At 41.3% G+C, this 25,051-nt stretch overlaps 1 protein-coding gene across 1 annotated transcript in view; it reads left to right on the top strand.

The window, feature by feature from the left end:
• The first annotated feature begins 902 nt into the window (after window positions 1-902).
• Window positions 903-25,051, top strand: part of Ghr (growth hormone receptor) — a 261,833-nt gene continuing 237,684 nt past the window's right edge. Inside the window, exons 1-6 of the mRNA XM_052743766.1 lie at window positions 903-970; window positions 5,639-5,852; window positions 6,280-6,371; window positions 10,800-10,938; window positions 11,061-11,258; window positions 11,357-11,585. Of these exons, the coding sequence (XP_052599726.1) occupies window positions 903-970; window positions 5,639-5,852; window positions 6,280-6,371; window positions 10,800-10,938; window positions 11,061-11,258; window positions 11,357-11,585 (940 nt within the window). The remainder of the gene's footprint in view (window positions 971-5,638; window positions 5,853-6,279; window positions 6,372-10,799; window positions 10,939-11,060; window positions 11,259-11,356; window positions 11,586-25,051) is intronic.

The following is a 25,051-nucleotide window of genomic DNA, read 5'->3' on the forward strand; positions in this document are numbered from 1 at the left end:
ACAACTTGCATCAGATTTTCTCTATTGCCATTCAATTCACGATAAAAGCCCTCACCCATGTGCATCCTCATCTTGTAACCCTTACAGTTACTGTAATGCTGTGGGATGTGTTTCTGCATGCTGTGCATATGTGTTGCTCCCATTGGCTAATAAATAAAGCTGTTTTGGCCTATGACAATGCAGCTTAGAGGCAGGCAGGAAATCCAATCAGAGATACGGAGAGAAGAAAGGAGAGCAGGAGAGACGCAAAGCTGCTGCCCAAGGACCAGCAAGATGCCAGCAGACCGGTAACTCCATGGCCACGTGGCAAATCATAGATTAATGGAAATGGGTTAATTTAAGATGAAAGAGCTAGCTAGTAAGAAGCCTGCCATAGGCTATCCAGTTTGTAAATAATATTAAGCCTCTGAGTGATTATTTTATAAGTGGCTGCAGGACTGTGGGGGTCAGGTGGGACTGTGGAGCTGAGTGGGACCAGAGAAATGTATCACTGCACTGTAAGATGATTCCAGAAGTGGAAAAAAAAGGATCAAAGCAGAGTACATGCAGAATTCAAAGTTTGTGGTGTATTGCTAACTTACCTTAAAAAAGGTTACTGATACACGTTAACTGTTGTTACATGGTTGTCTCTGTGGGTTTGCTGTCACTGGGAGATTTAGTCATGCTCCAGCATGACGGTTGGAGCATGGACGATTTGTACATCTCTGAAAGCAATGATACCTTTAAAATACAGAAATACAAAAACATTATTTCATTTATATCAACATTTCAAGGTTCTGCAAGATTTTTATCTGTATTCTGGTTATCAAAAATTAAGAACTGGAAAATGGGTCCCCACTAATAGAAATTTTGCATCAGCAGCAAGTAGTTTGTTTCCCTTCTCTGGGAATCACAGAACCGGCATGAATAGAAATTTGTGGCATTCACCTCCAAGCAATATTCAAGGCTTCAGACTTCTCAACATACCAAGGTAAGTCTGATAAGGCAAAGGCAACATGGCTTTAAAATTAGAACTGAAATGGGACCCACTCATTCTTTTTTTTTTTTTTTTTTTGGTTTTTCGAGACAGGGTTTCTCTGTGTAGCTTTGCGCCTTTCCTGGTACTCGCTTTGGAGACCAGGCTGGCCTCGAACTCACAGAGATCCACCTGGCTCTGCCTCCCGAGTGCTGGGATTAAAGGCGTGCGCCACCACCGCCCGGCATGACCCACTATTCTTAATAAACCAACTCCCAGTGGGCTCCCTCCAGCCTTAGTTTCCTGAAATGAAAAGCAGAGGTGTCTTGCACTGTTTCTCATTGGGGCAACCACGTAATAGCCAGCATGAAGATATGAATAAAGGGGATGATAAGCACACTGAGAATTCCTGCATAAAAACAATAAGCCATTTTAAAATGTCAGAGCACAACAAACGAGGGATCATTTCAAATTGCCTTCATTAATATAATTGAGCAAAATTCTGTGAGCTTGTCTATAAATGCATTCCTCAAAAAGTGGAATATGTGAGCAAAAAGAACTATGCAATTACAAGTTCATACACATAAAAATGTCCTGAAAATATGTTTAACTGACTTAAATTCTGAATTGTCATGAATAAGAATGTGTTTTATCCCTACACCCTAACTATGTACTTTTAGCATGTATTTTCTTTTCTAATGTGATTTTTTTTAAGCTGTTGTTTTGATCTACATTTTTTTTTAATTTTTAAGACAATATCCTTCTATGGCTGGCTGAGAACTGGTGGCAATCCTCCTGCTTCAGCTTCCCAGAGTGCTAGGATTACAGGCATAAGTCACTATGTATGGCTTCATTTTCAGTTCTTTAATGGTGAGTGTATTTAAATATCTTTTAATATGTTTATAATAATAATGTTCTATTAATTTTATGTTCTTAACTATGTAATGGGTTAAAATAAATTGATTTTCTGCTTATCTCAGGTAAATGTTTTAATTTGGAGAAGAATATTCTGCCAAGCTTTGATCAAAAGAAAAGATTCTAAGTTTGGGATTCCTGCCCAGAAGAACAAAGTTATGACAGAGACCATGACCTTATGGTGGGAACGGTGGTGGTTTGAAGGAAAATGTCCCCCAAAGGCAGTAGCACTATTAGGAGGTGTGGCCTTGTTGGAGGAAGTGTCACTGTGGAGGCAGGCTTTGAGGTCTCTTTTGTTCAAGCTTCCCTCAGTGTAACTTTCAGTTAACTTCCTGTTGCCTACAAGATGTAGGACTCAGTTTCAGCACCATGTCTTCCGGTGTGCCGTCACGCTCCCTACCATGATGACAATGGACTGAACCTCTGAAACTGTAAGCCAGCCTCAATTAAAAGTTTTCCTTAGCCGGGCGGTGGTGGCGCATGCCTTTAATCCCAGCACTCGGGAGGCAGAGCCAGGCAGATCTCTGTGAGTTCGAGGCCAGCCTGGGCTACCAAGTGAGTTCCAGGAGAGGCGCAAAGCTACACAGAGAAACCCTGTCTCGAAAAACCAAAAAAAAAAAAAAAAAAAAAAGTTTTCCTTATAAGAGTTGTGGTGGTCATGGTGTCTCTTCCCAGCAATGAAAACTTAAACTAAGGTAGGAGCCATCACATAGAACACCACACCAGAACAATGTGTGCGAGGAACTGACCAGGAAAGCCTCATTCATTTAACATCAAGAAGATGTTGTCTGATTTGTGTTTCTGTGGCAACTTTCAATAACTTAAGTTTACTAATGTGTCTTTTTATGTAAATTTATTTTCAAAGAGTAACCTACGTCACAAAACTCAGACTCTAAGTTATATTTTGATAGTTTTCAGTTTGGAGTCAATATTCATCATGCTTAAGGTATGCAAGTATGGTTGAAATAGATTATTCCTTCTTCTGTGAATCATAAACATAAGCATCACATTTGATATATGTCCTGAGAACCCCCAGATAAGGCAGGATTTATTTCAGTCTAAAAGTAATCTCAGGAAAGTTGGAATTGCAAGTAGATTTCAGCTCTTGTGTTCATTTGGACTACTGCTTATCTGGGAACAGTTTGCTCAAAACTTGCATCTCATAATTCCACAAACTATAAAATTTGCAGGAACAATGAATGCAAATAAATATCTAGATACCAAATGTTCAAATATAGAATATCATTAAAGTGAAAATTATAGCACTTTTGAGCCAAAAGTTTATACGGAAAATATATATATATATATATATATATATATATATATATATATATATATATATATATATATGCTAGTACTGGAAATTGAACTCAGAGCCATATGTAATTCTCTACCAATAAGCAATATCTCTAGTTCTCTCTCTCTCTCTCTCTCTGTCTTTCTCTCTCTCTCTCTCTCTCTCTCTCTCTTTCCTTTTTTTTTCTTATCATTTTGTGGATCCATGGTATGTGTGTATTGTCATGGAAGTCAGAGGACAACTTTAGGTGTCTGTCCATATCTTCCCCCTTATACCAGACAATTGTTCACTAAGGCGTATACCAAGATAGTCAGCCCAGGGAGAGAGAGGGAGAGAGAGAGAGGGAGAGGGAGAGAGAGAGAGAGAGAGAGAGAGAGAGAGAGAGAGAGAGAGAGAGAGAGAGAGAGGAGGGAGGGAGAGAGGGAGGGAGGGAGGGAGGGAGGGAGGGAGGGAGGGAGGGAGAGATGAGAATACGAAACTATGAATTTCATGTAGCTCACACTGGTCTCAAACTCACTACGTGGCCATAATTAAACTGAAATTCTTGACTCCACTTTCTGAGTGCTGGGATTCAAGTTGTATACCATCACACCCAATTTATGTGACATGTATTTCAAGAGCTAGTTAGTGCTGCTGCCCACTGTCTTAGTTTTATGTTCTATTATTGTTGTTGTTATTGTATTTTGTTTTGTTGCCTCCTTCCTCATCTGTTTTGCTTACTTATCCTCTGGCTCATATACATATTTCCAGAAGCCACTTCACATCCTCTTTAAAGAAAAAAAAACTAGATAAAGAAACATTAAACAGATAAGTAATGTAAATTTTAAAAAGGTAAAGATGTGGATAGATTGAAAACTCTGACACCATGTTTGTTTTGGAAAATATCAATCAACAGAAATAAAGTGATTGTCATGCATCAAGTATCATGTCTCATCTATTATATAAATATTTATGATAAATTAATGAGAGGGAATACCTCCTTTCACATTATATAATGAATGCGCCTCGAATGTTCTAAATCAAATTATTGTAAGCTCTTTGGATAAACACTGAGGACTGGTAGAACTAAGGCATGTGGAAGATCTAGTTCTTCACAAACCTCCATCTTGATTCCCCCTGTGGCGAGACTGCTTTCTATCCCACCAGCAGTGTGTAAGTGTTTCCTACTGAGCACCCTCCCTCAGAGGTAGCTGTTGTTTCCTTGACGGCTGTCATTCTTATGGGGATGAGATAGAGTTACAGTGCAGTTTTAGTTTATGTTTTTCACGTGGTTAGTGACGTTGAACTTCTTTTCATATTGGCCACTTGTACTTCATCTTCTGATGTTATGTATTCCAATGTTCGATGTTACAGAATGAGCTTAAGTGTCCCTTCCCAGAGACACCCAGCACCACATGGTGTCTCCAAACCTTCTGGAACTCCAGTCCTAGGACACCCAGTGCCCTCTTCAGGCCTCTGAATTCTTTGCAAGCATGTGTGCTGCACAGACATACATGCCAGCAAAGCATCCAAACACATTGTAAAACATAATAAATATATCTTTTAAAAGATATCACAGTTTTATAGAGTAAGAGGTCACCACCTTACACCTGACTCAGGAAGTGCACAAGGCTGCTGGCCTAGAGAAAGCAGTATTGCGTGGCTAATCCTCTGTCTCCTCGATGCAGTCCCTGTCTTATCTAAGGGTTTTTGTCAGCCAAAATTAACAGCAGTTCATCTGCCTGCTTGACGCTTTCGGGCTTCACTAGGCAGGGCCGTCCCCTCGATGCTCAAGTAGCTCACTGTTCCTCCTCTTGGATTAGCAAGTTGAGACTGGATTCAGTCCCTAGAAATAGGTCTTTATATCTAATTTCTACAACAGGAAACTGCTACAAGAGCCCTTCTCATTCCTGGTCAGATTTCTTTCCCATTTACATTCTCCCATGCTCTTATTTTCTCACGTCTTTTGAAAATAAGGAGGATAAAGGCAAAAAGCAAAAAAAAAAAAAAATGTGAAAAGAAGAAGCAAATGACTGGAATGGGAAAGGAAAGAGAGAATAGAAAGCTCTGTATTCCAGAGGGACCTTTGGAGTGCAGGCTGAGTGACAGATGCCCTCAGTAGACCTTGGGTTCTGCTGTATCTTCCAGACTCCAGACTTTTGCCCTTTTCATTGTTCCCTGGCACCTAGATAGAAGCTTACCATCCCCCTCTATCTTTGGAGACACAGGTAGGGCTGAATTTGATAACAGAAAACAGTAACTTCAAAAGGAATTGTTTGGATGGGAGCTCCACCTCAACCCCTGGCACCCTGGCACCCCTATACCCAAAGAGTCTCACACAGCTCCTCCCAAAACCTGCCCCTTCAAAACCCACCAAACACAGCCCCTCCCCCAGAGAGGCTCAGGACGACTGACTCCCACAGGGGAAATATAAGCAGCATTCCCAAAAAGAGACTTGTGGTTCTCCGTCTGTCCCCTTCTCCTTTCTGCAGGGGGGCTGGAATCACCCTGGGAGCACTTTACCCATTAAACCTGGGCTGTCCAATTTGGTCTGATTCAGTTTGTTGTGACGGCGGAGAGGCCTTCAGCAGGCCTAAAACTTATCAGGAATTAGATAAACTAGAGAGGACAATAGGATGGAGAAGCAGGCTAGTGATTAGAATAAGGTGTGGGAATGGCCCGCATGGGTTTGACTTTGGAGAAAAGGTAAGTGGCAGTCTGCCCTGAGAAAAGAAATACATTTAAATTTCTAATATTTTCCCCCTAGGCTTTTAGAGACAAAACTATGTATAAATAATAAAATGGAATATGATGGCTAAAGGACTTTTAATAAATAGCACAGTCACAAAATGGAACAAGCTTCCCAGTAGAGGAGTTAGTGAGTTCCTCACTGGTATAATTACCCAGACAGAAGCTAGCTGGTTGTCTACCAGATGTTTTCAAATAGGTTTTTGTTTTTGTTTTTCTGTTTTAACAGACAGAGATGGAAACATTGCTCCCCATTAAAAAAAAAAAATCTCTATGCTTAAATGCTGGGATGACTTTAAGGTGAATATCCATCCACGTGCCTTTTATTGAAATCTATCTCTTAATCTTCCCATGAGGCTGCTAGATGTAGTCTGGTTTCTTCCAGGTTCAGAACCTTCCTGTAGGTGGCTCCCAGTCCACTAATGAGAGTCAAGGCCATCAGTATGCTGTATTCCTGTTAGATATTATGAGCTCCAGGTAGAAATGCCTACTTTTTAAAGGTCTTCCTTGACCCCTCTTCACAGTTCTGGAGAACTAGGAAATTGGTGATACTTCACATTCGGATAAGGCTGACATCGATAAGGCCTTCAACTGATCAATGAGGTCCATACACATTCCATTTTTTAGGTAATCTGCTTTACTTAAAGCTTATTATTTTAAATGCTAATCTCATCTGTAAAATCTCTTCACAGAAGTGTCTTGCAAAGCAGTTGACCAAATATCTGGGTACCACTGCCAAGCCAATTTGACACAGGAAATCAACCAATCACAGACCTCAGGATAATAATATACATGGTCAATAGCTATCAATCCTCTCATTCTCTAGGGAACTGAGTCACTGTGAGATCGATCAGCAGCCTACCAAGACCACAGATGAGCCACCCAGGCTCCTAAGCAACACTCGTCCTTTCTTTAACTGCAAGTGTTATTTGGGGAGTTTTAGTTTCTTTCTTGTGGTTTGATAAAGGACATTGGTAATTGACAGAACAACAGAATGATCCAAGTAAAATCCTGGTCCCTGATAGTTGTAGTTTTAGAAAATTTATGCTGTGCAGCTGTGGAATTGAAGAGATAACAAACTGACCTGGTTACCTGGATTTGAATATGCCTGCTCTGAGTTCTAATTGCTTCCACTCTCTTGAAGTGTGAGTTACATTTTTGGTTAAGCTGTCTGTGGTGGGGAGACAGAAGAGGGTGACAGAAGACACACTGTAATAAAGTAAAATAGGTCAGTCAAGGTAGCGGCCATCTTAACAAGGTGCTATTTGAGCCAAGACAAGGGAACATGCAAATGTCCAGAGAAGGGATTTTACAGCTGAAGAAACAACAAGAACAGTTTATAAGTTAAGGTTTGTTTGAGAAAGAGCAGGGAGTCCAATGTGACTGGAGTAAACTGAGTCCAGGGAAGACTAGTGGGGATGAGGAGCAGACTGAGTCCAGGGAAGACTAGTGGGGATGAGGAGCAGACTGAGTCCAGGGAAGACTAGTGGGGATGAAGAGCAGACTAAGTCCAGGAAAGACTAATAGGGATGAGGTGGAGAGTGAAAATGCATAGCCCAGAGTCTTATGTGTCATTTTTATTTGCATATTAGTTCAAATGGGGGCTTGTGGGGCAAAGGGATGGCATGACTTGGTTTTAAAAAGAATCCCATTTTTAGATTAGACTGTGCATTGGATCAAGAGTGTTGGTAGTGAGAAGAGGAAGAATTGTTGAATCACAGAGACCAGTTGAGTCTATAAAGTACTGCAGCAATAGAGGTAAGATTCTGATGTTTCAAGCTAATTGCTTCTTGACCTCTCTAAGAAGTAACAGATGCTAAAGGTGGAGTTGGAGGGACAAAGATGAGGCAAGAATGACCACAGAGGTTTGCGATATCGGGAACTAGGTAGAAGTAGTTGCTGTCTATTGAAATGGTGACTGCAATAGCTATGATTACAGCACAGCCAGGGAGAGGGAATCAGAGTTCTGACTTGAATATAATTGGTGTTGATATGTCCATAAGAAATCTATGTAAGCCGGGCGGTGGTGGCGCACGCCTTTAATCCCAGCACTTGGGAGGCAGAGCCAGGCGGATCTCTGTGAGTTCGAGGCCAGCCTGGGCTACCAAGTGAGTTCCAGGAAAGGCGCAAAGCTACACAGAGAAACCCTGTCTCGAAAAACCAAAAAAAAAAAAGAAATCTATGTAGCAATGACTTATTGCTAGCCTGGAGATCTGTGGACAGATGAAGGTTTGGGATATGAATTCAAGATCTTTATCTATAGATTTATTTTTCATTAGATTTGGCTAAACATTTATGAAACCCCTTACTATTTGCCAAGCACTGATCTAGATATTTGAAGTACAGATAGTAAGAATATATTGTTTTCCTAATAAAATGGAAAAAATCAGCAAAAGTTGCAACATATAACAAGTGTAAGTATAAAAGCTTAGATTCAGGGAAAACAAAATAATTTCACACTTGAGATGATCCAGCAAGAGCTTCAGAGAGAATGTAAACAATTGAGCTGGACTCGAAGGCTGGAAAGCTGCTGTGGGTAGACAAAGCAGGGTGATAGGGCAGAATACACACAGGAGTAAATGCAATTTCACTTTTTGTAAGGTAAATTATACTCTTATCACAAAGTAGTTACCTCAGTGCCTGATACATTTATTCCTCCTAAATGGAAAATATAAAGAACACATACTACTATAGACCTGTATATGGTCATCCATGAGACCCAGGGACATTTATTTCTGGAGTTCAAACATAGAAGATGCTCTTCATATAAATGACAAATTTTGTCTTGTATTGGTTACTTTTTTTCATAAAATACTTGACAAGAGGCAATTTACAGGAAGTAGGCTTATTTTATTCCTTTTAATTTTTATTTATTTAATGTAGATGTGTGTACATGCTCATGGTGGGGTGCATGTGCACGTGTATGCTCATGTTTGTGGAAGTCAGAGGTCAACCTCAGGTGTCCTTTCTCCATCTACTCAGTAACTTTGAGACAGTGTCTCTCAAACAGATAAGAGTCTCTAATTAGGTTATATTGATTGCCAGTGAGCCCCAGAAATCCACCTGTCTTTGCCTCCAAAATGCTGGTTGTGTACCACCAACCTATGAAGCACCATTTGCTACTACTGTTCTCGTATGCTAGGGACTCGGATGCTATGGACTTAGGTACTAGGGACTCAGGTCCTAGTGCATGCACAGTAAGGACTTTAGTAACTGAAGTATCTCTCCATCCTGGTTTATTTTAACATGGAGTTGAAGAGGATTCGTCCACCCATGGTGGGAAAGAGCAGAGCATTTGGTGAGATTGTGTCCACAGTCGGGAAGCAGAGAGAGAAGAGCTTACTTTCTCCTTTTCCTTCAGCCAGAGCTCTTGGAATGGAGCTGCCCATCTCAGTTAATCCAATCTAGAAAGTCTCTCACAAAACGCCCAGAGGTTTGTCTCCTAGCTAGACCCTGTCAAGTTACATCCCAACCTGTTTCTTTAACATCATACATAAGCCAGCGTACCTTTTCATATGCTGTCTGAGGATGATGGCATTTCTACAGAAGACAGGGTGGCATGTAAAGAAATCTGCTTTCGTGTCTCACAGAATGGAGGCTGCAGCTGAAGCCAGAGCAACATAAGGACAATCCTTCCTTGTTTAAGCGTAACCCTGAAATCACCTTGGAGCATGATCAGAACTCAGGAAATCTTCCATGAGACCACGTGACATCTCCTAGACTAGATGAAGATTTGCTCCGGGCTTGGAGAGAGGGGAAGACGAAAGGGGAGAGAGCATGGGCATGATGTAAGGAGATAGGCTGGTGTTGCCAGAATCCAAAGTGCATTCATGAAAGGTCACCTCAGACAGTGAAGTCAGCTTGTGAGGCCTGCCTGGTCTCCATTCCTGTCAGTCCTGTCCTTTCAGTCAGCTTGGCACGCACAGACCACCCAGGAGGAGTTTTGCCTGACCTCATGGTTTCCTTTCTCAGGTTTCTCTAGGTGGGTAACTCCCCCTTTAAAAGCTCCAGAGTCAGTGAGCACCACTGCTGCTCCATCAAAGCATGGTAACCAAAGGATTGTGGGAGTCTCAGAGAAAGCCTGCCTGGGAAACAGGACCGGTTCAAGGCCACTAAGCATCCCACCCCCTGTCCCTGAGTGGGACAGGGATGAAACATACCATTTCCAGAATCTTTCCCCCTTTCTGTATTCTAGAGCCAATAAGGTAGCCGAGACACAGCCGGAGGCTCCTGGGAAGGATGCTAAGGAAAAAGTTTCCAGTTGTATGATTCCTTTGGTCCTGTGTTCCTAGGTTTTCACCCCACCCTTGAGATGAAATGGGTATTTTATTCTTTTGCAGTGTTTAGTCGTGTAACTGTGACTCTGGCTCTCAACGCAATGGGGAAAGGGCGAGGGGGAGTCCCTTTGTAAACTGAAATTGTAAGAAGGTTATAGAGAAGTGGTGTGACAATGAGCTGTGAGTACAAAGTAAACAGCAAAAAGAGCGCATGACCAGTTGCTCCTGCAGATAGGAGACAGTTCGACAACCCCGAGCTGGACTTTTGTACCTTTGTACCCCTTATGCCTAGAGAAGTGAGTGGTAACTGACCTTTTGGTGCTTCACGAAAATACTGATGTACCACTCTGACTTTGGGAAGTGCTTTGAAAACTCCTGTCTGGTTAATTTTTCCAACAAACTGGAACGGGGTAGCAAGAGCCTGTGTCTGAGAGATGAACTGTGCCCAGCAGTAGGTAGTTAAAATTCTATCCCTAGGTCACAAAAGAGGACAAACCTCAGACTGGACCCTAGTCCTGCTTGCTGTCCCTGCAGGCCTGTGCTCTGTAATCTAGACAGCTCTCGGCAAACATGCATGCATTCTCTGTAAGTTACCTGGTTTTTCTCCACTTTTTAACCTCTCCGACAGGGAAGCTCCTTATTATTGTGTCCCAGTGATCAGGAGTTTGAAAATCGGGGCCAACTGGGTACCCCTGAGGAATGCATGGTGGACTCCTGACACTTCCCAAGGTGTCTTCTTCCGGTACCTGCAGGAGGTGCACTTCTCTGTGAGTGTTCTCTGAACACACAGCCCGCACTTGGGGACTTCTAGGTCCTGCCTTCTGTCGGGGAACCCGGTGGGTGGAGGAGAGCTGGGAAGTGTCCCGCAACTACCAATATTTTCCTCTAGGAGGAGCCCCGCCGCCCAGATGAGAGTGACGCGCACCAACTCCAAACTCCGTGCCGGAAAGCTTCATCCCAGCCCCGGGGAATGAGTAGCGGGGGCGGCGCTCGGCTTCCCCCGCAGCGGGTCCGGAGCCGGCCGCCCTCCACTCCCGCTGCCCGCAGCCTGGAACCCCGCAGCCACCGGCCCCTGGCTGAACACAAGGCCGGCCGCCTTTTCCCACCCCTCCCCTCCCTTCCTCTCCCCTCCCCGCCTCCCTTCCCGTTTCACCCCGCCCCCTTCCTCCTCCCCGAGCCTGACAGCCCACGAGCTGCCAAGCAGGGCGCAGCCATGGGAAGAGGAGGCGGTCTAGGGAGCGGCGGCACCGGCGGAGGCGGCTGCTACAGCGGCGGTGGTGGCGGCGACGGCTGCTGCTGAGCCCCGGCGACCGCGGGGACCCCGGGCTGGGGCCACGCGGGCCTGAGGCCTCGGCGCCAGCGGCCCCCGCGAGGACGCGAACCCGCGCTCTGTCTCCCGAGCCGAAGCTCCGAGGTACTGGAGGGGGACTCCCGGGAGTCCAGCTCTTATTTCCCCCACTTTGTGCCAGGAGACCTGGGAGTAGACCTGGGCATGCCAACTGCTTATGAAAATGGGAATCACTTTTATGTATTTGCCTAGATAATTTTTTTTTTGCATGAGTTTGAGGTGGGCTGTATTCTACTCTTCTCAAAAGTTGTTTTTGCTGATGGGTTGTTGTAACCCGATCCATCCATGTCCATGTCCTAGAAGTGTGTGTGTGTGTGTGTGTGTGTGTGTGTGTGTGTGTGTGTGTGTGTGTGTGTGTGTTTGGTGCTGTGTGAAGCTGAAAGTTCATGGGGGCGACAAGGAATTGGGGGCGGCAGGCGAACCGTCCCAGCCTGGCTCCTGCTCCAAGCAGGCTGTGAGGCTTGAGGTGCAAGGAGAGGCTTCCTCCTAAGACAGTTTTTGTGAGTCTTCAAAGTTTCCCGAATGTATTTGTTTGCCATCGTCAGCGTGCCAAGCTGGGGCAGGAATTGCCCAGGCTGCTGCTGCTGTCTGAAGAAAGTCCCTGTCCCCGGGTGGAGAGACCGGGGAGACTTCTGAGGGTGGGCTGTGAGCGCGTGACCCCTGCAGCATGCCGCCTTTGCACGTCTGTGCAGAGGAGCTGGGGTCAGGAGAGTCACTGCCACCAGTCTCCATGAACTGGGGTGGAAATTGTGGCAAGTCCAACTGTCCCAGCTCTGGACACACTCGTGGTTATGAAATCAACCAGGCTCAAAGTTCTGATAGAACTGCAGAGAGAATCTTGAGCGCTGAGCGGGTGAGTGGGGTAGGTGCGTGTCTGAAAGCGGGAGGGGGGGGGGGCGGCGCTGGCTACACGTAGTGGGTTCAGGACCGGGCTAGCCACTTGTGGGTGCATGGGGGAAAACTATTTCTGGGCAAGGACTTTATATATAGCGCTGGGGAGTGTGTCTGCAGGACGGGTTGCAGTGCTCCGTGGTCTGGCTCTAGTGTGTGTGTGCTGAAGGAGTGTGCCGTGTGTGGGTGCTGTGTGTATGGGCACGTGTGTGGGAGCGCCCTGGGAGGTGTGTTGGCCTCCTGAGCCAGGGTGTGGAGAAGGAGAAAGAAACCATAGACTGGAAATGGTGGTTTTTGGAGCTCCCAGGAAAGCTGAGTGGGAGAGCATTGGAGCGTATAGGAGATATGTGCACATGGGGTTACAGAACTTGAGAGATGAGGGCAGATTTGTTGTGGATCTGTGTGCCTCTCAGGGTGCTGCTGTTTGTGTCCAGGGGATAAGTGGTCTCAGGAGTGTTTACCCTGCAACTCCACGGGCTGTGTCTGAGACAGTGTTTACCTCTTCCAAAAGAAATCGGATGTATAGTAGCAACTGTTGCTCCACACTCCTTCCTACACGGACCACTCAAGGTGTCCCTTTATTCTTGAGATGACAGCTACCGAAATATTTCCACAGATTAAAATGTTACATAGAAATGAGATAGCATAACAGAAAATAGAGTATTGGATATGTATGTGCATGTGTGTATGCTGTATATATATGCTGTACGCACATATACATATACATATATATGCATGTATATGTTGTAGTTGGAAACTATCTTTCCTTTTGAGAAAAGAAAAGCTCTGTGTTCTGGGATTAGATGCTAAGAGGTCTCCAGTCTCTGATTTTTCCCTCCAGATAGAGCTCTGGATGGACTAGAAGGGTGCGTGCCAGCAAAGAGACCCCCGGCAAATATTATTTGTAGCTTGAAAAGCCCGATCCAGCCTTCGTGGCCTTCTTTCACCCTTATAAACTTTTGGCTTCACGTTAGTCTAGAGGAAATTGGTAAATCAACACTCAATGACACTTCTGTTTCTTTTGGGAGCAAATAGATCACAGTGAAATTGTAGTTTTGGCCTCCTGAACACCACGGAAAAGCCGATACCTAACGAGCAAAGGTGTGAAATGAAAGTCTGTAAATGCAGTGGCAAAGTGACGACATTACCGCATATTTTCTCAAAGTGAGCCCAATTTTGCCTGGTAAATATTTGCTTCAGTCAGGGTTTGTGGCTGTGTTTCTGATTATTAGTTTTTAAACAGTCGACTACACCCCATAAACCACTTTCAAATGGACACAACAGGCCTTGACTATGCTATCGCTGGCGCCTGTGTTAACAGATGTTTACGGTGCTTGGTAACCTATGGGACTGTCATGTGGAGTGTCTTGTTAGCTCGGGACATAATGTTTATAGCACAATGTAATAAATGAAGCTACAGTTGCAGCCTGCTTCTGCCAAGTGCATGAAACACCCCCTTGTGGAAACAAATCTTGAAGTTGGTCCAACTTGGCCAGCCTTTTTGGCTATCTGCTGGTGAGCATTGTTAATGTACAGATAAATCTGAGAGATACAGGAGGAATGTGGGGCAGCAGATTGTTTAGCTTAGAAAAAGGCATAGACTCTATTTGTAAAAAGCTACTAACCTGAGGATTAAGCGTCTTTGCTCTTTCCACTAGCAGATGCTATGATTTTGGAAGCGTTTGCTTTACACTCAGTCTGAGCCAAAAGACCAAGAAGCAATACATGGTTGCTCTTGAAGACTGAATTTTTAAATGTCAATAATGGAAATACGTCTGCTTCTTGGTGTGTGGCTACACGAACCTACACTTTTTTCTTTACAAAAGAAGACTGGATGTTGCACAGAAAGACCACCTGGCATGTGTAAGGCCCTTGGATCAATCCCCAGCATGAGGGGGGACCTACCCTAACATAGTAATGATCTGAATAACATGAGCACATAAATCTTGAGTTGGCAAGAACAGGAGTTTGATAAGACTGAAGTCAACCCCTCAGCGAGTTGTATAAGCAGGGAGGAATGTCCTGTTTAGAAAGTGAGTTGTTTTGTTTTGTTTTCTCAATCTGGAACAGCTACATATAAGAAGTGATATAGCTGCTTACTTTGGTGACTACTTAAAAGGTAACTTTATGCAGTGTGTGAATCTCCACTTCAATGTCTAGTCTAGTCAATAACTAGTCTATCCTGGAAATAAGAAACTGAAACCGTACTTTCTGGCCAGTTTATTCCATACCTTTCTCTGAAGAAAATTTAGCCTTGTACTAAATCAACTTATTAAAAAAGCAACCTACTTACTTACTCTTCAACTGAATCTAATCTTTCTTGCTATTTTATAGAAATCTTTCTGTATTTGAGCCCCATGTTTTTTGTTCCTAAATTCTTCTTCCCTGTTCTAGGAGTCTTTCTTACTCACCATGGCACCTTAACTTTCTCTGCCATGAACACTATGCCTCAAGTTCCCTATTCTTTCTGCCCCTAACTAATACATATTGCCTAAAACACAGATTAGGAATTCTTGGTTCTATGCATTTTAATTTATAAAGACAGTTTAATACTGATGATTTTTTTTAGCCATCTCATTACATCATTGACTAATTTCAAACCTGTAAGTAAGATAAGATGTTCTTTTTGGATTACTGTGTATCTGTAGTTGATGTAATAGCTTCATGTGTTTTTTTCAAGCCTGAACTTGCTATAAATCCATACAAAGTGTAATAGTGGAAATATAATTTTACATGCTATGTAGATAGCTTCTTAACTTTTTCCTCCCCATCAAAGAATGCCTACCAAGAAAATCACAGGACTAGAATTTTCTGAAGATAAGCAAGTTGCAGCTACGTGTTGCAGACAGGTTCTGACTACGATGTATTTCTTTCACGGACCTTATTGTGTCTGCTTTCATGAGCATGAGTCACTAGTGGCAATCAAACATTTATTGAAGGCTTGTTCTACCCAAGTCCCAGAGAGTGTGCCATCTGGCCTCAAATGAGGTGAAAGTACATCGGGCAGAAATGCTTCCTTTGGCAACTGGGATTTGAGATGTGAGTAGAGGACATGACTAAATCAACAAGCTGCTTTTTACTCAGGAGGTAAATGGCTTGCTAATGTCACAGGCAACTCTAAGTGCTCAGTTCCCATTAGAAGGTATAGTCCAGCACCTGTATGAAATTAGGTCCCCATATCCTGCAGTCTGTCTAGCCCGGAAATAGAATAATGTTCTGCTACTCATGATTTATAAGGTCTAAGCTACCACAGTGAGAGATGAGAAAACTGGCTTACATGTGGAAAGGGTGTGGTTAAAAAAGCAAACCCTTGTATATATGTACCACATTAGACCGACAGCTGTGGAACCTGCATGGGACAGGCCTAGGCCCTCTGCATATGGAAGACAGTTGTGTAGCTGGGTCTGTTTGAGGGGCCCCTGGCAGTGGGATCAGGATCTATCCCTGGTGCATGAGCTGGCTTTCTGGATCCCATTACCTATGGTGGGACACCTTGCTCACCCTTGATGCATTGGGGAGGGACGTGGTCCTGACTCAACTGAATGTACCAGGCTTTGCTGCCTCCTCATGGGAGGCCTTACCCTTTTGGAGGAGGGGATGAGGGGTGGATCAGAGGGGAGACTGGTGAGGGGGACAGGAGAAGGGATGAGAGGGGGTTCTGTGGTTGGCATGTAAAATGAATAAAAAAAATTTTTAAGAAAAAAATAGCAAGCCCTTTAGGGCTCATTGACTGGGACTTTGCCACTTATACACTGATTATTTCCTCTGGAACTTACTTTTCTCTTCTAAGAAGATAATAATGACTACCTTGTATTTCCACATCTATGGATCTATGTCTTGTGAATACCTACCTGCTGTGATTGGTTTGATGTCTAGGGCTTCTTAACAAATTTTGAATTCTACTTCTATCTGCTCAGGATTGTCCACAAGCGTGTCTATGGGGTTTGTTTGTGGTGCATGATAATGATACCATTTCTCTAGATTAATATGATCCTGATACCAGTGAATTATAATTATCAGGTTATAAATGTGTTGAAACATAAGGCAGCCTATATCTGTATGGTTGGATCTAAGTTAAAAGGGCATCCTAGCAAGAAGATCCTGTGTGAGGAACTCAGCAGAGGTGGTAGGAAATTCCCTGAAACAACAACAACAACAAAAACAACAACAACAACAACAACCCGTTCTACATTGGAACACACAAAGATTTTGCAAACTGAAGTTGTATCTATGAACCTTCCAGTAGGGAACAGCTTACAGTGCTATACATACAAACTTGATACAATAACTATTTGATTGTTTCTTCACTAGTTTAGAAAATAAAACATTTTAATTAGCTTTGCATTCAAAAACCTTAAAAGAGACATTTTTCTTAATTCCTCTAGTGTACAGGAGACTTACGATAATTCATTGGTCCAAAGAAAAATTCTTATTATTTTGCTTCAAAAATGTGCTTATTAAGACTCACGTCCACTTTTTCCCGCTAGTGTTATTATTGCAAGGGAGAGTAGAATGCAACCATTGCAGAGCAGAGTCATGAGCAGGACCTCCCTTGCCTCCAACTGGTCTGATACCTGATGCTGTAAGCCCATCTGCACTTGGATGATGGCTGACAAGAAAATCAAACTTCAGTTTTGCTTTCTGTTTGTCAGAAAGTTGACTTTGTTCTTGGGTAACATGATGACTCAGGATCCCACTTCATCCTGTCAGTTCCCATTCGGGACTCTTTTATATTAGGTGCTTTCTAGCCTAGAAAACTTCAATTTGGCAAAACGAAGTGAAGAAAATGCCTGGTAAAGGAAATATGAATGATACATTGTGAAAAGATCCCAGAAAATAAAGACCTTTCAATATCTTCTTCCCAAAAGGACAGAGAAAAATACCAGAACCCCTGAGCAAGGCGATAATAGGTGAAGAAAATATGCCATGCTTAGACTGATCAAATAAAAAAGATTAAAACAAGAAGCCAGAGAATGAAGAGGAATGACATATTAGCAGTGTAGTATCATCTTTCTTACAGATATTGCCCAGGTGATATCTTAGTTTTCATACAAACTCACTAAATAGTTTATTGATGGCTTTGCCTTAGTAGTAGGAAGACATATTGGGCAATCAAAGGGTTAACAAGAGACTTGAGGAAAGACTGGGGCCAAAGAGATGTAGATAATAATGACAACTGGATCTAGGTATGTAGTGCAATTTTGTTTGAGTTCCTTAGTTCAATAATGGCACCTGACGACAAGTGTCCCAGAATGAATCCTGTCCACAGCTTTGAAACATCCACAAGTTCAAGCCATATGGAGACATGATATGATTTCTTCTTTATTAAAAAAGTTATTTTATGTAGATGGGTGTCTTGCCTGCATGTAAGTCTGTACATCACATGGGTGATTGATACTCACAGAGACCCAAAGAGGGAATCACCTCTGAGTTGGAGTTACATCCACTTGTGGCCTTCACATTGCTGTTGGGTCCTCAGAAGAGTGCAAGTACTCTTCATTGCTGTGACATCTCTCCAGCCCCCACTTAGGCACAGTTAGGCTGGGTCTTCATAGACCCCCATCACAGCCATGAAGTTTTAAGTTTGGCTTCACAAAATTGGGCATCTCTATGAGAATTATATCATCTAAAAAGTTATTTTAAAAATACTTTGGGAAAGATGTTGAATAAGTAAGTTCCTGTCCCCAGGATGCAAGTTTGGCCAAGCCAGTGGTATTTTTTTTTTTGGTATCCCTGTGAAAAATCAAAGACAGAGCATGTATTTACTGAATCATTAATGTGTCCTTACGAATGTGATACACATCAGGAATATAAAAATAGTATAATGCATTAATCTTGAATTAGGACCCAACATTCAAGATAGGAATGCAAGATTACTAATGTATATAGTGAGATTATGAACAACTAATAGCTGAGTTCAATTAAAAGTACTATTATGGAACTATAAAATATATAGATTTTTTTTTAAAGAAGGGATGTTTATTTGGGACAAATGATTTGAAGGGAGGCCCCATTAAGCAAAGCAGCTCTTGAGGCAGGTCTTACAATGTAGTTTTTTCTTATATACAAAGAATTTAAGATGTTTTATGGCAGGAAGTTGGGAACTGAGGACCAGGAAGTATGCCCAAAGCTCCCTAGGGTTATTGGTAACAGATGATTAGGAAGGACTTACCTGTGAATTTTTGATGTAATATAAGCTCTTCCTGTACCTACAGATGCTGTGTATATAAGCTCATCACTTGGGTTGGGCACTGAGGAGGCCACATTGAGCCCAGAGCTTGTTGGAAGGGTGGGTAGCTGCTGCATGGTATTTCTGCACACTTCTGTATCTAAAATGTTATATAAACTCAATTTCAACATTTCTTCTCACAGTACTATTCTAAGAGGCCTATTAATCATGCTAATAGTAAGATTTCTCTTTAAGAACACTCTTACAAAAGAAGCATGTCTTACAAAAGAAGAGTTATTTGAGGAGCCCACTTACCCTTCCATTTCCCAGTCCCATGCTGATCTTAATGCCAGGTTTAACATAGCCTTGGGGCTTTCTAGACCTTAAGGTCATGAACCAATCATTCTAAGCTCTGCCTCTATGCCAGGTAATATAGAGAGCATTTGGAAATACATTTATAATAAGGATTTAAAAGAGTTATGTTTTTAATTCAGGGCTGCTGAATTTTTGTGAGACCAGGAACAATTCTATACAAACATCTCCTAAATGCCAGGAGACCTCTATTAAATCTTCTAAGTAAAGCATCCTCACTTTATTTAAAGATGGAAATAGGAGTCCCTACAATGAGAGAGTGACAAGTGACAGATTTACAACCCAATTCAATTCTATCTTTATGCTAGACTCTTTGTTATATTTTGTTAACTCCTATTAACATAAAATATGAAAACAGAATCTCTTTTTATTAGTGTGCTTTTTATTGTTAATAACATAATACTACTTGCTGGGTCAATAATGTAGAAAAAAGGTTTATTTTAGCTATCAGTTCTGGATGTCTATGGGTGACAGGCCATATATGAAGAGTGTCATACAGCTAACCGTTTGTAGGCAGTTCAAGGTGTTACATAGCAAGAGGCAGGGAGCGTGAATATGTGTCCTGCCTGGTCTTTTCCTCTCCTCTTGCAAAGCCATGACTATTTGGTCATAGGAGTTCCACCCTGATGATCTTATCTATTTCTAATCACTTCCCAAAGGCCTCATCTGTAAACATCATACTTGGATCAACTTTCTACACTTTCAGTACCTCACAGGGATTAAATTTCAACACATAAACCCTTAGGGGATACATTCTGGCTACAACAAACATGTTTATCTATGCCATTCATACGGGAGAGTGACAGTTACTTGGGTTAACTATCCAAATGGATAGAATGTGAACTGAGACACCTGATATACTTGACCAACAGTTCTTTCCATTGGGAACACACGCAGATTTGCCATAAATTTCAGTTTGGCAGATGCCAGTGAGGGGTGTCAGCTATTGTGAAATCCTAAAGATAGTTTGGTATTCTACACAAGGAATGAAGTAGATTTTGAAATCAAAGAGGTCTGGCTTCTTCACCTCAATGTAGATCCAGCTCTGCCTATTTTTTTTATTCATTTTCTTTATGAATCTGAGAAGGTTAAAAATCCCTCAGATTTCTCTGCAAAAATGGTGGTCATGATCCTTACTTCACAAGGCTTCTATAATTTAAATGAGCGGAAGAAGTGCCTGGCAAATATTGAACTCACCAGAGGGAGATGACTTCCTGCAAGACCCTGTTGAGACGATTGAAGATTGAAGACTTCAAATCTTCACTGTGAAATGCCCACTTGAAACTAATTAATGTGTATTTTTTTTAAATTCTTCCTTCTTATCCAAGACAACTAAATTAGGGCTTTAATGAGTTCCTGAAGTGCTCATTTGTTCTGAACTTTTAAAATCTCTCTCCTTTAAAAAGCACTGCTCATTAAAGATGAGCTTCTTATGACATCCCGGTCACTGCCTAAGCTGTTGCTATATTGCAAAAATACAGGGTCATTTACTCGCATCGTTATTGGTGACTTGTGAAGCTTGAATTTTAAAAACAATACTAAAAGTTATTCTTGATGCACGTCTATCTGCCAATGATGAAAGATCCTTGGCAGATCTTGCATCATTGGGAGATATCTATCTGCCAGTAATGAAAGATCCTCCCTAAGCAAGGGGTGCTTTGCAAAGTTAAGGGATGATTGAAAGTTGATTATGGTAAGGACATTCCTGGGTAAAGAATGCTTATGGTGATACAGTGTGAAGGACAGGACCTGGGGAGTCCATCCACAGAAACAACAATTTTAATTTTTGACGCTGAAGAAATATCCCTACATGAACAAGTAGGTACACAATTTCCCATTATAAGGGCAATTTCAAATTCTTTATCAAAGAGTAATTGTCTAAAAAACTAAATCCATAACACTCCTACAATTGGAAAAGGAACACATATTATAACACATATTATTAGTTAGCAAGTGAACATGAAGAAATAAACATTTCCAAGGAGAAAAATAAACCCTGTGTATAGTGAAGCAATACTGAAATGAATTTGCTGAAACAGGTCTGTCCTTTCCACTGGACATGACTGACTTGCATTTGTGTGGATAAAAAATCATTTTCAGACTCTTTTTTTTTAAACATTAGATTCTAATTCCTCACAATTGTGAAATAGTCTAGTCAAAGATAAAGACTCTGGCCCTCTAAAAGACTGTCTATTTTCCAGATGCATAACTTAAACAGCCTTTGGCTATGAGAAATTTTAAGTCCAAAGTAAAGAGAATAGTATTTTGAGTCTCAGGAAGTGATTAGTCAACTTGAGCAATCATTAATAGTTTATCTTGTCTTTTCATAAGCTATGAATACTTTTGTATTCATCACTAACCAAAAGGCCCACTATTTTAAATATATATTTGTCAATACTTTGTGGGTAGAAAGATTATGTACTTTTCAAACCAACCTTGGCTTACTAAAACACAAGTTATGAGGGAGGAAGGATTTTAGCAAAGTAATGAAGTGTGGATAGATCTTCACAAGGCTAGTTCTCTTCTCATTCAAACCAACTGTCTCCTCCTTGGGAAAATGCTTCCCAGAACCTCACTGGAGTAACTTCTCCTTACTAGGTCAATATTTAATTTGAACCTGTTTTATTTTCTTGGCACTATTCATCATTGGTATTACCTTATTCATTAATTTGTGGTAAATTTAAAAAGCAAATTTAATATAATACTACTAGACAAGTTTCAGTCATCACCTAGTTTCCCATGCTTTATTCCTGCTAACTGTGAGATGCTTATCTCTGACAGATGAGAAAAATGAAAGTCAGTTAAGTTTCTTGTCCAGTGACTCACAGTAAGAAACAGCTAAAGCTTACACATCTTTGTTTTATTCTACTCTTAATAATATATTTAGTTATTTCCACTCTTCTCCATATGCTCAACCACTAACCTTGGTGACTTTGTTCTAGAGAGACAGTGTTTTAAAATTATCTGTTATCAAACTGCAACAGGACACTGAATTAAGAATTAGCCTTGAATTTACAAACTATTTTTAAGCTTATGCTTGTAAAACTTGTTATTTTTTAATATGTTGATGGGCACATAAATTAACAACAAAACTCCTTAGAAATTCAAACATACTCCATTCACTAGTAAGTAGTGTTTTGATACAGAGCAGTAACAGACATAAAAGCAAATGTCTCCAGGGCAGGATATTGATGTTGCATTATAATTTAAAGAATTTTGTTTTATAGTTTTTCAATTTTTCTACAGTTATTGGTTATTTCCTTTTTGAGACGTTACATGAAGGATGTAGAATATTCAAGGAAATCTTTGAGTGATCTTTATATTTGCAGTGCTCCAGCTAAAAACTACTCTCTGTTGGGTTGGAACTTGGGGCATGAAGTTCAAAAATATGAGTTTTTGTAAATTGCTTGAGCTTTGACTCTGGGAAGATAAACAACATGCATATCGAGGCTAACCAACACCGAAATTCTTCTAACCTCTAATTCAAAATTGAGACAAGAATGAGCTTTAAGGTTTTTTGTTTATTTTTGTCTTGATTACAAGTTGCTGGAAGTCTAGAGTTAGTATCTAATAACATAAAATCTAAGCAAAACACAAATTATTGGCTCGGAAAGATATCTAATTTCTAAGATACACACAGAAAATCATGTAAAATGGACATTTTTTTCCATCTGAAGGGGTAAAAGTAGAGATTGATTAAGAGGCAATCCTTTATGCATTTCAATATATAAAATGTTAAATGTTTTTTAAAGGAGAAAAGCCATTGTCTTTCAGAACACATATATGAGACTGTTATTTTTACTTACATGGCTATATTAATTTGGCATTGTTTTCAACCATGACCTTTGATCCTTTGTATATATAATTATGAGCACAATCTACAAATGTAGATTTGCAGACTGTACCCCATTAGGCCTCCTTAGGGACCATGTAATGTACAGAGAACAGATCCAGCCTGACTGCCCTGTATGCCTCTAGTCAACAAAAGACTGTGCATTGATCCTTTCTATGCACAACACTTAGATCATTTAAGTTGCAGAGACAAACTTTCTCCTTAAAAAAAGAGAGGCCTGGGAGATAGCTAATAGGGTAAAGGCTTTATGCACACAAGACTGACAGCCAAGAACACACATAAAAAGCTGGATGTGGTGGCTGGAGAGAGAGTTCAGCAGTTAAGAGCACTAGCTGCTTTTCCAGAAGACCCAGGTTCAATTTCCCAGCATCACATGGCAGCTTACAACTGTCTGTAACTCCAGTTCCTGGCAATCTGAGCCCTGTTCTATCCTCTTTTTGGCCCATGCATTACACAGACATGCAGGCACAATACCCATACATATAACGTAAAATAATAAAATACTTATTTTTTAGAAGTGAATGTGCTCACATACATCTGTAATCCTAGCACTCCTGCAGTGAGATAGGGAACAGAGATAGGAAAACCACTCCAGAGCTCACAAACCAGTATGCAATGTATTAAGAGTATACAATGTATCAAGAAGAGGCAGAAATGAGAGACCCTGCCTCAAACAATGTAGAAACAAAGAACGGACTCCCAAAAGCTGTTCTCTGACTGACACATACATGTTATGGTATGCACACCCACACTCACATTCTTTCTCTCTCTCTCTCTCTCTCTCTCTCTCTCTCTCTCTCTCTCTCTCTCACTGTCTCTGTCTCTCTGTCTCTCTCTGTCTCTTACACACACACACACACACACACAAATAAAATAAAAAAGTATAAAATTTTAAGTTTAAGCCTTGAGTGTATTTCATTTTTTGAGTAAGATACTCTCTTTCATCATGTGACTAGGAAGTACTCCAATTTCTAGAAGGAAAAAAAATTTTACATTAGCCTTTCTATGTCTGAGTTTCAGATTTACTTTTGTAAATGCTATCTTGTAAGCAGTTACAAGGCAAAGGACTATGTCTTCTTGATTTAGCATGCATCTAAATCATTAGCTTAAACAATCACTGCTATGTAGCCAGCACTAAAATGGTGCTTCTTGTGGATTCCAAGCTCACTTTTCATATGAAATTGCTTAATCACAACCAGTATCCCATGATCTATATGGTTAAACAATCGAGAAAACTATGACAGTGAGAAACTAATTTGATAAAGTATCCACAGGTGACATGCAATAGTCAAGATACAAATGCAAATAAATCTTCCTAATTCCAAATGAATCTAACCCTCATTTTTCTAACAACTACCACCTATGTTGTATCCTTTTGTATTCTTACTTTCAAGACATGTAGTTTAATTTCATTCCCTTTGGGTATGGGCTGAACTTATATGGCATATTGTTAATGACCGGAGTAAAGTGGAAGAGAACGTGTACAGCTTTGGAGATTGAGTCATTCCCTGGGCATTATGACTTCTGATTTTGTCCATCTAGCTCCTAAACTTTTTGGAAAACTACTTTGGGGAAATCAGATGCCTTTTTCTTTACTGTCCTCTGGAGACACTCAGATGAAAAGGTACCAAGAGTCTCCAGCAGCCAACATGGAATCAGGAGCCAAGGCTCTCTGTTTAGTAGACCTCTTGCTAACAAATACTATGAGAATAAGGGTAATGGTTAAGTTTGCATTGTCATCATAAAACATCATGACCTAGGCAACTTACAGAAGGAACTGATTGGTGCTTACTGGTCAAGGGGGTAAGAGTCCATCACCAGCACAATTGGGGAACTTGGCGGCAGGCAGGCAGATGTAACAGTGAAGTAACAGCAGACATCTCACATCTCTAGGGCAAGCAGAAGGCAGGGAGAGCTAATAGAAATGGAGCAAGTCTTTTGAAATGTCAAAGCCACTCCCAGTGACATGCTTTCTCCAGCAAAGTCATACTTCATACTCCTTCCCAAACAGTTCCACTAACCAGGAACCAAGTATTCAAGCATATGAGCTTATGGGGGCCATTCTCATTCAAACCACCACAGTAAGTGTGGAGGTGAAGTCCTTTCCCAACTCACAACAGTTTGACTGTAACCTCGTAGAAGACCATAAGCTAACATCATCCACTTAAGCTGCCTCTAGGACCCTGTTCCCAGTCTCTACATTAACAAATGCCAATTGTTTTAAACTGCTGAATCTTTTGTTAATAT

Source organism: Peromyscus californicus, unplaced genomic scaffold (genome assembly GCF_007827085.1).
Source record: "Peromyscus californicus insignis strain IS unplaced genomic scaffold, ASM782708v3 Scaffold_18__1_contigs__length_77618521, whole genome shotgun sequence".
Classification (NCBI taxonomy): domain Eukaryota; kingdom Metazoa; phylum Chordata; class Mammalia; order Rodentia; family Cricetidae; genus Peromyscus; species Peromyscus californicus.